This window comes from Equus przewalskii, chromosome 24 (genome assembly GCF_037783145.1).
Source record: "Equus przewalskii isolate Varuska chromosome 24, EquPr2, whole genome shotgun sequence".
Classification (NCBI taxonomy): Eukaryota; Metazoa; Chordata; class Mammalia; order Perissodactyla; family Equidae; genus Equus; species Equus przewalskii.
Window position 1 is genome coordinate 33528683 of NC_091854.1, and position 15551 is coordinate 33544233.

Here is a 15551-nt window from a genome sequence, read left to right on the forward strand (position 1 = left end):
TACTACCTAAAGCAATCTACACACTCAATGCAAGCCCAATCAGAATCCCAATGACAGTCTTCACAGAAATAGAACAAAGAATCCTAAAATTCATATGGGGCAACAAAAGACCCTGAATAGCCAAATAATCCTGAGAAAAAAGAACAAAGCTAGAGGCATCACAATCCCTGACTTCAAAATATACTTCAGAGCTACAGTAATCAAAACAGAATGGTACTGGTACAAAAACAGACACACAGATCGATGGAACAGAATTGAAAGCCCAGAAATAAAACCACACATCTATGGATAGCTAATCTTCGACAAAGGAGCCAAGGACGTACAATGGAGAAAGGAGAATCTCTTCAATAAATGGTGTTGGGAAAACTGGACAGCCACATGCAAAAGAATGAAAGCAGGCCATTATCTTTGGCCATACACAAAAATTAACTCCAAATGGATTCAAAGACTTGAAGGTAAGACCGGAAACCATAAAACTACTAGAAGAAAATATAGGCAGTACACTCTTTGACATTGGCCTTAGAAGGATCTTTTTGAATACCATGTCTACTTGGGCAAGGGAAACAAAAGAAAAAATAAACAAATGGGACTTCATCAGACTAAAGAGCTTCTGCAAGGCAAAGGAAACCAGGAACAAAACGAAAAAACCACCAACTGGGAGAAAATATTTGCAAATCATATATCCAACAAGGGGTAAACTCCAAAATATATAAAGAATTCATACAATTCAACAATGAAACAACAAAAAACCCGATCAAAAAACAGGCAGAGGATATGAACAGAGATTTTTCAAAGAAGATATAGAAATGGCTAACAGGCACATGAATATACGGTCAACATCACAAATCAGGGAAATGCAAATCAAAACTACAATGAGATATCACCTTATACCTGTTAGAATGGCTATAATCACCAAGACAAAAAGTAACAAATGTTGGAGAGGATGTGGAAAAAGGGAACCCTCAGACACTGCTGGTGGGAGTACAAACTGGTACAGCCACTATGGAAAACAGTATGGAGATTTCTCAAAAAATTGAAAATAGAAATATCATATGATCTAGCTATCACACTACAGAGTATTTATCCAAAGAACTTAAAATCAACAATTCAAAGAGACTTATGCACCCCTATGTTCACTGCAGCATTGTTCATAATAGCCAAGACCTGGAAGCAATCCAAGTGCCCATCAACTGATGATTGGATAAAGAAGATGTGGTATATATACACAATGGAATACTACTCAGCCATAAAAAAAGACAAAATCGTTTCATTTGCAAAACCATGGATGGACCTTGAGAGTATTATGTTAAGGGAAATAAGCCAGACAGAGAAAGACAAACACTGTATGATTTCACTCATATATAGAAAATAAACAAAAACATGGATAAGGAGAACTGATTAGTGCTTACCAGAGGTGAAGGAGGTTGGGGGTGGGCATAAGGGTAAAGGGGCATATTTATATGGTGACTGACAATTATGTAAAACTGAAATTTCACAATGTTATAAATATTATGACCTCAATAAAGTTAAAAAATAAAAATAATAATAATTAGTCAAATTAAGGGGAGAGAGCCATAAAGTCAAAAACCAATTAGGTATAGAACATTATTTAACTACCACACCTGAAGGTCTTTTTAACTTTTAAATTCAAGATTCATTTTTTTAAGACACTTAGAAAGAGAGGTGAATAAACACAGAACCAACACATCCAAAGCTCAATGTCTGTCCTTGAACTTGTAACAGGCATCAGGGATAAAACTGGATGACGACTCTTCTGAATGTTTCCCCAGATTTTCCAAATTACATTAGTTCTAACTCCCATTAATTCTGTTCTGATATAAAATTAAAAACAGTTTCAGAGGAGTTTCATCACTCCTGGCAGACACATTAATTTTCCTCCTATGGTCAAAACTGTAAGAGTCTCTTTCCTACAAGAGCAGAGACATGTCAAATTGGAGTCATGGTCTATCTGCTCTCCTCACCATGCACACAGATATTTCCTCATGTAATTTTTTCTTTTTTAAAGATTGGCACCTGAGCTAACAACTGTTGCCAATCTTCTTTTTTTTTCCTGCTTTTTCTCCCCAAATCTCCCCAGTATATAGTTGTATATTTTAGTTGTGGGTCCTTCTAGTTGTGGCATATAGGACGCCACCTCTACATGGCCTGATGAACGGTGCCATGTCCGTGCCCAGGATCTGAACTGGCGAAACCCTGGGCCGCCGAAGCAGAGCACGCTAACTTAACCACTCGGCCACGGGGCCAGCCCCCTCCTTATGTAATTTTAACCCAATAAATTTCCAAAACACAGGTCAGAAAATAGTACCAATTCCTCCTAATAATATAAAAACACAAGCAAACAAAACACAGAGTAACACATTTTAAGGCAAAAAGGGTGAGTGTAGGTTCTTCTTCTAACCTGTAACAGGCAATATAAAGCTAAATATTCTCACAACAAGATAGAACCTTACCTGAGCCATCTGTTGAATAACTGAGTGAAAGTCTTCATTTCCCGACTTAGGAGTCCAAGGAAATAACCCAGATACAGTCAAGTTACTAGAGGGCCTGTGGGCATTCCTGTTTGTAATGGCACCATCTGTGAGCACTAACAAACCTTTCCTAGAAAAATCAAAGTTTGTGGAACAATCTGAGGGTGTATGGCTGAGCTGTTGGAGAGAAAAACAAAAGAGAATCATCAACAGAACCCATAGAAAAGAAATTATTTCTACTTAGCAAAATACGTTTTGCCCATCACACATAATTTGCATGTTAAACATATACATGCGAAAGAAATGAGATGTACATGAATCTGGGTGTTTACAAGGCTATCATTTTTTAGTTAGTGTTACACAAAATGCTTAATGGCTAAATGTGTTCTCGTTTCCTGCCTGCTACTATCACCTCAAGTTAATGGCATGACAGCTCATCACTCTCCCCGTCTGTCCAGTCATTTAACACGCGTGTAAGATGCTGAGCCCTTTTACACTGATCTGTAAACTTCAACGTAGGCGCCACAGAGGATGTGCAGGTAGTGTTAAGAAAAATAACAATAACGGCACTGTGTACTGATGCGTGCTACGAGCAAGGTACTAAACCCAAACTCTTACATACTATCCATTTAATCCTTCCGATGGCCCTATTCTAGTGTTTCAACTGTGAACATGAAAACTGAGGCTCACAGGGGTTAAGCAACTTGCCCAAGATGAGCAGCAAATGGTTCGCAGAGCTACTTAAATATTAGTAACAAAGGGAGACTCCTGTAATTACGGGGAACAGGAAAACAGAGGTTAATTTTTAAAATATCATTGGCTGATACAAGTGCCAACACAGTGGAATAAAGGTAACATCAAGAACGAATGTCAATAGGACCTCAGAGAAAAAATCACCACCACAGAAACTCTACACAAACAGCCACAGGAAAAAATCACAGGGGTTTATAGTGAGTGGACAAAATACAATTATGCACATAACTGCAAACTATATAAACACAAAAGACTGTCATTATAATGGAGTGGTGGGTTAAGTCCACTCTTAGTCCAGTAAGAGTGACAGATTTGGGGTGATCTTCTCCAATTTCCATTGCCTCCAGTAGCATTCACTGTTGCAATGTGGCACTCATTCCATGACCAGGCACCACAGAAAACTAACCTTCGACATGGGGAGTGATAAAATTATGGCATAAATTCTGATCTAGGAACAGACATATGTGCAGAGTTTAATCCTTAATTAGTTATAAAAAAAATCACTCACTAAATATTTATGGCAGGCATTTTATCAGTAAAACATTTTTTCCCAAATTTTCTTAATTTTCACTTAACAACTCTGCTACGTTATCTCCAATTACATTTAAAATTCTCCCCAAATTTATCTACAGGATAGCTAATATTCAAGCTCAGCTTCTAGATCAGATGATTTAAAATCAATCTGCCATCCCTGACCCCAGAACACAGCAACCAACCGGACAGTTAAGACGACTAATCTACCTCACTCTAAGCAGTGGTGCCACATGTCCCGTAGTTCAACAGCCACCATTTAGTCCTGCAGGAGTCCAGGCACATGTTCTATGTGGTGGAGGACACAGCGATACCACCAGGTACACCGTTTCCAATGGCTTTCTAATCATAACACTCACGACATTTGATAGCTATCTGATAACTATTGAGAGGAATAAGCAATGTGCTACAAGGGCGTGTCCAGCGCTTGCTAGAAAAAAAGACTTCACGAAGGAGATATATTTAAGCTAAACACTATTTTATAATTTTGAAGAAAACGTTGAGAATTCTCAAAGCATCTGACCTTTACACATTTAAATAACTTAAGTACAAAAACCATATCCCAAAGCCAAACACAAAATTTATTATCAACATTTTTAAACTGTCCATGTCAAGGCCACCCACAGGTCACAAGGGCCAAGACAGCCTCGTTGACGAATTCAGAGTATTTAGAGACAGTTTGTCTGTCTCTGTCTCCTCCCATCTTTCTTTGCTGGCTTGAACAAATCAACGGTAGACCCTGATGGGTAACTGACCTGCCCCTTCAGCTGCTTGATGGACTGCTGAAGCGTGAGGATCTGGTTGAAGAGAGGACTCTTCAGCGTCTCATAAAACACAGACAGCTTCTCGTTCTGCGACGCGTCGCCCTTCTCCTGCAACTTCATTTTCAGGCGATCGAGAACCTGCAGGACCTGCAGTTTGTCTTGTTTGGAGAAGGACAATCAGAGCACAAGTTAAACCCCATCTCATATTGTTTTTGAGTTGTTAACTCATGTAGTGATAGAAGCATATATGCAGACTACCTGCAGCAGGATTTTCAGGCATTTTGAATTACTGTCTTCAAGCACTTTTAAAGAAACCTAGAGGAAAAATTTAAAATACAACAGGTGACTTTCCATTAGTGTATACACGACTATAGAATGATTAAAGAAAAATTAAATGTACCAAAATTAAAGAAAACCTCAAGAACATTCTTCATCAGAAGACTTCACTCAGGAAATTCAAATTAAAACCACGAGGTGCCACGCACACCCATGAGGACGGCTAAAACTATACAGCAAAGCAGCAGACGATACTCAGTGTTGACACGGATGTGCAGCAACTAGAGCTCTCGCACGTTGCTAGCAGGAACGTAAAACGGCACAAACACTCTGGAAAGCTGTTTGGCAGTTTCTTCTTAAGTTAAAAATACAACTTACTACTTGACCCAGCACTTCCAGTCCTAACACTTACCCGAGAGAAATGAAAACATACGCCCACGAAAGACCTATCTGTAAATCTTCACAGCATCTTTATTTATAAAAGCCCAAAAAGAGAAAAACCAAAATGTCTAATAACAGATGAACAGATAAACAAATTACGGTATGAAACATAACAGAATACTCAGAAATTAAAAGGGCAAAATTTACTGATAGACACACATGGATTAATCTCAAAAATAATATACTGAGGAAAGAAACCAGACTAAAAGGATACAAACGGTAGGACCCCACACATATGAGCTTCGGTCTCGTCACAGGTTAGTCCACCAGAGCAGGGTGGGCAGGAGCTGACCGGGACGGGATGTGAGGGAGCCTTCTGGGGGGATGGAAATGTCCTATGTTTTGAATGGGGTACTGTTCACACAGCTGTATATGTTTGACAAAATTCACTGGGCTATATATTTTAAATCGGTACATTTTATTGTGTGTAAACTATACTTTAATAAAGTTGATTTAGAAAGGATCCCGGGCTGGGAAAGAACACCCAAATTAAGGGATCAAGAAGATTTTAGAGACATTAGGAAAAAAAAATCCGCAAGCTGCCAAAAAGGATCCCAGACTCTTCCTAGTCATCTGAGAGAATCTCCAAAGTTAACCACCCAAAACGGCATTTCCCAGGGATAATGCTTCTAATTCCAGGGATTTGCTTCAACTAGCCCAAAACGTAATGTAATCGAAACTCAAAAAGCTTGCAGACCCTTTGCTATGACCTAAATGTCACTTTCACGGTGGTCGTTTTTGTTAGCAGTATACTGCTGTGCTGAACCACAGAAATATCAGTATCATACAGCCCAAATTTTCTTACGTGGACCCTGGATACAGCTGCTGAACGAGATCGTTATCTTCTAAGTCAAGGTCATTAAGTAAGAAAGCGTATTAAAAACCAGTGAGGGATGCCACTGGCGTTGAGGTCCACGTATTCTACCCAGTGGTCACTAGACCCAACAAGAACTAGCAACAGAACTGCTGGATGGAGCATCGCAGAAGCACTCCGCATGGCGCTGGTGCAGGCCTCACGACGCGCACTGACAGTAACTGAGGGACCGACGGGCACGCACAGCGAGCTGTCCTCTTGGACAGCAGCATTCGGCCAAAAGGACTGACAAGCGAAGTTCTGCGGTCATTGATATATCCACCTCTCTAAATCAAAGAAAGCAGCTGAAACTATGAGAGGCTATTTTTTAGTGTGAGATTGGCATTTTTTAAAAATTAGTAATGGCCTGTACTCTAGATGTCATGGAAAAACAGGTGGGAATATAAATTGGCACAATCTTTTAGAACAGCAACTTAGCAACATCTATCAATCTACCTTCTCTTTTACCCAGAATATCTGCTTCTGTGTGTCCTAAAGAAGCACCTGTGAAGGGCACACAGATGTGTGTACGAGGATACTTAATGCTTGTTTTTAATAACAAAACTCCTGGAGAAGTTAAAGTATCAGGAGCGATCAGTCATGAATGTACTGAAGCAGGGCTCAACGGACTGAAGCGGGAGTGGGAGGGAGAAGGCCGCCAGCAAGCCTGTGGCTCAGGGAGCAGCGAGGACTCCAGCTTGATACGACCCCCTTGCAAAGGACGCCAAAGGTTTTTAACAGATAACAGAGTCCCTCATTTTAAAATGTCAGGAAAGATCTCATCTGTCTTAACTGCTTTTTGTAAATAATCTGAGAAAGTACGGAGTCAGGGGCATGGCTGGATGGAGGATGGGAGGTAATCACACTGACATTCTCTATTTGTGTAACTAGTAGACGATAAAACTAGGGATCCCCCAAACAGAAAAGGCTTCTTTTGAGGAAAAAGTTTCTGTACATATTGTTCAGAACTTGTCTGGCAACCCAAAACATTTAAAAAGATGTGTCCCAAGGTTTAATTTTACTCCTGCAAACAAATTAAAAATTGCAGTAAAAGTCTGCCAGAAACACATTTATAAATGACAATGTCAGTCTATATGTAACGATGTATTTTAAGCGTGTTGATAATGTCCTGATATGGAAGAAAGTGATGTTCTTTGGAAGCTGTGCCCAGCGGCTGGGGACTCCTCCAGCAAGGACTGTCTGCGCCTGGCCTGTACCCACGCCTGCCTGGAAGCCCTGGGTCATGAGCAAGGGCTGGGCCGGCTAAGACGGTCACTCACACGAGTCGCTCTGACAATTGCCCCGGGGACGTGACCTAATGTACAATATTGGTTAGGGAAAACAGCAAGTTTCAGGACGTGTGCATTATTTTCTCCTTTTGTTAAGAAAAAAATATACACATTTGTGTGTGTGTAGGTTTCTAGATTTAGGAAGATGATAGTAATTCAGTAATAGTGATTACTTCTAGAAAGGAGAAGTGAGGACGGGGCGATAACAAATTAGACTTTTACCATACAGATTTTAGTTTGAACTTTATTCAAAAAGCGTATATTAATCTTATAACTCAAAGAATAGAAGGGACAGAAAGAGAATGGCTCAGATGGCCTCAGGAGAGAGCAAGATGAGGACAACACACAGGGTGACTGTCCATATGGCAGTGCAGCACTGGCGGAGTGTGTCCCCCAGGCCAGAACTGTGAAGGGAGGTGACCAACCCCGCCTCTGCCGGGGCAGCACAGCAGAATCTCTCCCAGGAGGCGAGAAGGCTGTGAAGAAGAGTGACCGTGCGTCCTCACTGGCCTAGAGAGTCCGACTGCCCAGAATCACAGCTGACAGAGCTCCATTTCACTCGCAGAAGGGTCTGCATCGGGACAGACAGGGCTGCCCTAGGTCAGCGGTTCTCCTGTTTTAGCACGCACCAGGATCACCACGAAGGGCTTGTGCCAGCATGAATGGCTGGGCCAGCCCGGACTTTCTGATTCTGTAGGTCTCAAGTGAGCCCAGAGAACCTGCATTCTCACCAAGTTCCCCCCGGGTTTAATAAAGGCTAGACTATGTCCAAAAGCAGGCCTGGAAATTTACTACGGTTCCACGGTGTGTAGTGACATCCAGGGAAGGGCCTGACGCCCTGAGAGTACAGGAGGACAGAGGAAGAAATGCACAAGTCCACAGCGGAACACCCAGCCGGCACCCCGCGGGTGGTAGTGAACCTGTCTCACTCGCTTTACGGTGGGAGGAGTCTTCAGGCAAACGACTCTGACCTACCGGCTAGGCTAAGAAACTACCAGGGCTTAGAGCAGGGCATTTCAAGTTTGCGTAAACATGGTAAAGCTGGGTCACTGGGCCACCTGCAATCAGTCCCAGCCTAACATCACACAGCCAGTGTGCCGCTGTCCTTGTCGCCACACAGCCCCGAGGACCGGAGCCCGTTGTGCTCAGCAGCTTCCACCCCAGCACGGATCAGGAGGGCCTGTGACACGAATTTTTCACATCTGGTTCACCGTAGGATTTGACTGAAGGAAATTATTATAATATTGTGGTTAAAATATCCATGCCCTTAGCCATCACCAATTAATGGAATATTTGAAAAAAAGCTGCTGCAGAGACAGAAATTTAAATTTCTCGCTGGAAGAAACTTATTCAAAAGATTTATCGACCTCAGTTCAAGAATATAGGTGAATTAAGGACCCTAAGAAATGAACTTTTCAGACTCCCAGGAGCACACAAGAATGTAACTCCCCAAGACATCTGATACTCCTATCTTGAACTTAAGATATCTTACACGTATGCAGCTGACACTTATGCAAGATAAGGAGACTTACACTTATCTTGAAAATTTGGGAGAAAAAGGTCAGTGGCAATCTGTCTCGGACTGCAGGTGTGAACTGGGCAGATCACAATCAGACCCACGGAACTCCTCCATGGGATTCCCCAGAGCTCGAGGGAACCAGGGAATCTGAACCACGTGAGAGCTATTAACTATTAACGAAGTCACATTGAAGTCCAGGAACAACTTTCGGTTTCCATTACTTCCTGTGGAGTGCAAAGCTCAGGTTGTGTCTAATTACCATGCCTTTGACCTCAAAGTTCAGCATTTATGAAGGACTGATTAAATGGAAAACAAACAGGAACAACAGCTCTTCACTCAGACTGCAAATAAACACACCTGCTGCCGTGCTAATGCAGATTCAAGACAGGTGACCTAGCCTCGTGTCCCCCCCCCCCCCCAACAAATGACAAGCCTTTTCCAAACCCCTCAGATGTAAAAAATACTCTATTTTTGGCTACTGCCAAAATACAAGATCCATGGAATCTGGGAAACAGATACATAAATTCCAGAACAATCCTGATATTTTGGGGCCATATACCTAAGGCATAGACCATATTTAAGTCCAATAAATGCCGGACATACCAGACATGTTAAAATGGAAGCTGAAAGATACCGTGGTAAACTCAGAATCAGAACTGAAAATTGAGTCAGTTCAGAATAATTCAGCTGGCTAAATACTAATATTCTCATTGAACTATTCAAAGTCAGTCAATGCCCATGAATATTCTGCCTGTAACTTGGCCACTGTGTCTGAACAAAGTTAAATTGTTTAATGGCATGCTTTTGTACTCCTGTTGGAGGCAGTTTTCTCCAATGATGGACAAAAAACCAAATCTGGACAATTTTCACACTTATAGGATCTCTGATGGCACAGCCAGTCCCTCACTGAAAAGACCCAGGCATTCACACTCTTCACTACGGGCAGTTCCCACCTCAAATTCTCTGTTCAGTTCTCCCCACGCTGCAGACTGTGCACCTGAATGTCTCTCCAGAAATACAGTCGAGCTGTTTTTGGCAGGCTTGGGATATTCAAAACAATCCTAGCAAACTGTGAAATAGGCCAAACCAGGCTTTGAACACTCTCCCCACCAATGCTCACCCCCTTCCTCCTCCTGGTCTTTTCCCAAAAGCCATGTTCTCTGTCACCAAGTCAAGTAACTGGTTTTTGGTGCCTACCATGTATAACGCAAAGTCTTTCTGTATAAACATCCCACTTATCTTCTTAACAATGTATTATCGTCTCCATTTTGCAAATGCAGAAAACTTCCCACAATTTCAAAACACAAGGGGGAAAGGGCTTTGAAAGAGGTAATAACAGGGAAGACAATATAGATGTCATTCAAGGGAGTTAATGTCACTTTGGGGTGAGAGACGGTCAAGTGTTAACGACTTGACTTTAAAAAGGAGAGTCTGATATTTCTGATTTTCAGTGGAGAGGGAATGTTTGTCAACCTGACCCTCAACATCCACTTAGTGCATCCCCCCCTCTTACCACACTCTGTCCTGGAGCTTCATTAGAAGAAGCTTCAGAAAATAACCCCAAGGAGAACGGGGTTTCTCAAGGCAGCCCTACCCTGGCCCTATTACCAAAGCCACGCCAATCAATTAGGAGCTGAACTAAGGAAACTGGTCTGCCCCAGGGCTGCAACCTGGGCCCCCAGAGCTTTCCACCAGCCAGGCGAGGTGTGCAGAGCGCCAAAGCAAAGGGCAGGTCTTTGGTTTAGTTTCCTTTAAGAGAAAGACCCACACTGGAGGATGCTTATCTCACAGAGATTTACCAACCTCTTCTAACCACAAGACAGCTTCACAACGCATGCAATCAATGCAGACAGAATTCCAATCCTAATCTCTTAAAACACACACTATCTTCGTTCACAATATTATTCTTTGTCAGGTCTTTATATAAACGGTAATCATACTGTATATTTACCCTCCAGCAATACGTTTTAGCTCAACTTTACATGTTTAAGATTTCGGCAGGAGGACACACACAGCTCATCTTCCGTCACTGCAACCTCAACAGGATTCCACTGTTGGAATCCTCGACTGACTCACCAGTCTCCTGCTGACAGCATGTGGTTGTTTCCTATTAGTCACTAACACAAAAACAGGATTGGAACTAAACATCTACTTCAATAATTGGCTTTTTCCAGGGGATTCAATAACCAATTCTTGAAACATGGGACAATCAACAGCCTATGAGCTTTCAATCAGAGACCTGGCTGGGTTCTAGTCCCAGGACCAGCTCTGCGTTCTTGTGGCCCCTTCTTTAAATCTCCCTACACCTCAGCTTCCTCATTTGTAAAATAGAGTTAATAAAAATTACTAAATCTTTACAGCTGAAAGGACTACATAAGATAAAGCATTCGGCCTGACACAAGGTGCACATTCAATAAATGGTAGCAACTATTATTATTATCTCTTTTCAATCAAAATTATTGAAGATATTTTCGGGGTTTCAAAAAAGTGAACAATTAAATTATTTTAGCTGAGATTTGCTGTGTAATCAATAATAGCGATTTCTCAGAAGACTGCAAAAAAAAAACTTTCAGCAATGCAATGAATACAAAGGAGAGGGATGTGGGGAGGACTGTAACTTGGGAGTTAAAAGAATCAGGTCATAAATGGGAATGAAAGTGCTCCAGTAAACTGAACCCTCTTAAGGATAAACATACCCATACTGAATCCTAACCCACTTGTGTTCAACAGAAATATAATGTGAGCCACATAAGTAAGCTTTTAATTTTTTTAGTAGCCACATGAAAAAGGTTAAAAAAAAAAGTAAAATTACTTTTAATGTATTTTACTTAACCCAATATATACAAATTATCATTTCAATATGTAAAAAAATACAAAAAATTAATGAGGGTGTTTTTAATTTTTTTTTTTTTTAAAGATTGGCACCTGAGCTAACAACTATGGCCAATCTGTGTTGTTTTTTTTTTCTGCTTTTTGTCCCCAAATCCCCCCGGTACATAGTTGTACATCTTAGTTGCAGGTCCTTCTAGTTGTGGCATGTGGGACGCCGCCTCAACGTGGCCTGACAAGCGGTGCCATGTCCGCGCCCAGGATCCGAACCCTGGGCCGCCGCAGTGGAGCACACGAACTTAACCATTCAGCCACGGGGCCGGCCCCTAACGAGGTTTTTTAGACTTTGTTTTTACAGTAAATCCTCAAAATCTGACGTGTATCCTACACTCACAGCACATCTCAATTCCATCTAGCCCTATTTCAAGTGCCAAGAAGTGACAGGTGCCAGTGGCTGGCCACGCTGACAGTGCAGTTTTAACCTATGACTTTTCAGAAAGATCCCTGCACATTGTTTTAACAAAGACTTTGTTCATTAGCTAATTCGGTCTCTAAGCCTTTCATCCAAGTAACTATCAGAGTGAGAACACTCACAAACTTGAGTTCTACCCAATAAAAATAGCACAACTCCATAATTTTATCATTGTTAAACATCACAGAGGAGCAAAAAGTGGGAGAATGATGGGTTACAGTTTACAAGACACATTCTTAAACATCATTTCGTAACTTCCCCAAAGCTCAGGGAGGTGGATCGTTTACAAATGGGAAAACAGCGGGCCAGAGTCAAGTGACTCGCCAAGATGGACTTATACGGTGAGTGGACCCAGTTCCACATCTCCAAACTCCAGACTGCACACTTGTGCAGACACAAAATTAAGTGGGCTTGACATCTCAGCAGGGCCCCAAACGATGACTAGAGGAGGGGTATGGACAGGCTCTAAATTTCTCCCCAATTGCACCACAACCTACAATGAGGGCTTCAATAAGGGTTTCCAAATCTACACATCTGAGCACAAAAAAAACATAGTAACGGTCAAGCACTCTCAAATACTAAGGTGGAATAGTCCTGTTTCTCAAAAAATTTGCTCTTCTCCCAAGGTGAGTGAAGTCTTAAGTAGCAAACAAACGAAACTCCATTTTGGCTTCCCCAACCTGATGTTTTTTTGGGTAAACTTTAACAAAGCAAGTAAACCCACACTGCTTGATTGTTTAGCTTAAGGATAATTATTAATGCGTTTAAGTAAAAATGCAATTACAAGGATTACTAACGCTGAGCCACTGTCTCAGAATCACAGAGTTCTAAAGGTGAGTCCACTATGGGGCAGTATACCGATTTTCCTTGTTAAGAACACTGACTGAAAGACATCATACCCCAATTTTATTTGTGGTTATTTTCAACAGTACGTGGGTCTGTGCGTGCTTTTAGTTCCTTTCCTGAAAATTCTCTCCAGTTTTTCTACAACGAATATATGTTAGCTTTATAGTTATAAAATATTAATAAATACAAGAACTTACCAAGGCATCTCTAAACACAGATGAGGGCTTCATACAATTTCTTTCCAACTTGAAACAAAACTATTCTGATGCCACGCTTATTTGACATGGTCACTAACAGGATCTCAATTAGCAAGGGCAAATCTCTTCAGAACTTAGTTTATAAATTTTCTCCATAAAGTTCCTTCCAGCTCTGACATTTATTAACTTTCTAATTATTTTAAATTTTTAACGGCCCTTATAAAGGCCGTTAGGGGCCTAGAAACATCAAGCTCATTTTAGCTAAAAGTCAGGATCTCACCCTACTTTTCTGAGGCTGCGGAACGAACCAATGTGAGCGTCAGCCCCCTCCTCCCCAGCGGTCCTCCAACAAAGGTGGGTGCCAGCGAGCGGCCGCAGGAGCAGCCTGGACAGCCCGGGAGGGGCGTCTCCGTCCGGCTGGACTGAGGTTGCTGCTTCTGCTCTCGGGGCGGCCCCTCCCCTCACCGGGAGGCCCCGGCCTGTCGCGCGACCCGGGGCCACCCTCGGGGCCACCCTCGGGGCACCGGGCGAGGCCGACCCCGCGCGCGGGCAGCGAGCCCGGCCAGGCGCCACGCGGCCTGCAGGTGGGCGCGGCGGGGAACCTGGGGGCGCCGAGCCGGGGAGCCCTGCGCGGGGCCCACCCCGAGGCTCCGGCCGGGCCGGACGACCCGAGACCAACGTGCTGCCGTGCCCGTCGTGACCCCCGTGCCCACCGGGCCCGCCGAGACCATCGAGACCCCCGTGCCCGCCGTGACCCCTGCGACCCCCGGGACCGCCGGCCCGAGGCGGCCAGCGCCTCCCGTCCCCGGCTCCGGGCGGCCAGGCCCGACCTGTGCGGACTCGCGGGCGGATGTGGGCCGAGCCGGGCCCCGAGGTCCAGCCGGCGCCAGCGCCCCCGAGCCCCCTGCCCTCCCCTCCCCTCCCCTCCCCTCCCCTCCCCGGCGCCCGGCTCGTTGCCGCCGTACCTGCTCCCGGGGCGGCGTCCGCCTCGTCACCTGGGCGGAAGTGCCCGGCCGCCGCCTCACCTGAGGCCCTCCCCTCGCTCCCCCCGCCCCGCCCCGCCCCGCCCCGCCCCCTCTCCACCCCCCTCTCCCCCCTCCCCCTTTTGCCCTCCCCTTCGTCCCCTCTCTCCTCCCCCCTCCCCCGTCCCTTGCCCCTCCCCGTCCCCTTCATCCCCTCCCCCTCCCCGTCCCTCTCCCCTCCCCCCGCCTCCGTGCCCTCCTCCTCCCTCCGCCGGGTGGGGCGGAGCGGGCGCTCGGCTCCTGTGGCCACGCAGGTGGAGGCGGGCTGCGGGGCTGGAAAGGTGCCCAGGTGAGGCGCCAGGTGGAGGGGCGCCGGCTGTACAGGTGTGCCCGCGCCAAGCCTGGAGGGCAAGCGAGGGCGCGTCGTCGATCCCTCCCACGGGTTCGCTCTACCCGCGGCCCCACGCGGAGTTCTCAGAAATGTAACGCCGGGGTTGTTTCTTCTCGCTGAGCAGAGGAAAGAGGATCCAGCTGTAGTGGCCTCACCGTGCCCGGCCGCTGGTGCACGACCTCATGCCCTCTGAAGAAAGCGCTCCCCTGGCAGCTCAAGGGCTTGGCCCAGAGTTTGGTACCCACACGGGGTCTCCTGTCTCTAGATCCAGCATTGACTTCACTCCACATTTTAACATTCTTATCCTTGGTATCATAACTTGACTTTGAGAAAGATCTGTGTGACAACGACAATGGCATTATTCCGCTCTCATTAATGTAACTAACTCGAGAATTTTGATGACAGGCGGCTTACTTTGTCTAATACGTCCACACGTTAACGATAAAGAGAATCAATCTTCATGTATGTACTCTTTGAATAAATGTGGTGTTTGTTAAGCACTGTGACATCAGTTGTAAGATCATGCACGTGGCACTCATAGTGTTATTGTTGGTTTGCTTGTTTTAAAGGAAATACTTGTTAGGCCCATAAAAAGATGCACAATTTCAGCAAGGTCGTGCTTCTCAGGAACTAACAAACTGTTGATGGAAATACACACGACAAATTACCAACTAGAATAAAGCCAGAACTTTCAGAAAATAAAGAGATTATGTTTGTTGTAAGCATTTGTTAGGACTTAGTTCTTAACACGTGTATGGGCTTTGCTTAAGCTCAAATGGAGAAGGAAATGCTTCCTGAGTCGGGAGGCAGCACACAGGTGGAAGTCAATGATCTCAAAGCATCACCTGCAAACATTGGGTCTCTTCTTACTCTAACATCTGATGATGGTTGTGAGAAGGGAATAGTCCCCTCTTTCTCAAAAAATAGTGTGATTTCGGT

At 44.2% G+C, this 15551-nt stretch overlaps 1 protein-coding gene across 11 annotated transcripts in view; it reads right to left on the minus strand.

The window, feature by feature from the left end:
* Positions 1–14340, minus strand: part of PATJ (PATJ crumbs cell polarity complex component) — a 303918-nt gene extending 289578 nt beyond the window's left edge. For 6 of the 11 annotated variants that reach the window (XR_011532436.1, XR_011532435.1, XR_011532437.1 and 3 more), the window contains exons 1-4: positions 14225–14309; positions 4796–4852; positions 4529–4695; positions 2472–2666 (exon numbers count right to left, since the gene is read on the minus strand). Coding sequence is in view for 8 of the 11 variants with exons in the window: in XM_070592213.1 (XP_070448314.1) it covers positions 2472–2666; positions 4529–4695; positions 4796–4817 (384 nt within the window). In the remaining 3 variants the exon portion in view is untranslated. Of the gene's footprint in view, positions 1–2471; positions 2667–4528; positions 4696–4795; positions 4853–13259; positions 13726–14224 lie in introns of those variants that run through there. The other 5 variants (XM_070592216.1, XM_070592217.1, XM_070592211.1 and 2 more) reach the window with 2 other exon arrangements.
* Between the last annotated feature and the right edge of the window lie 1211 nt (positions 14341–15551).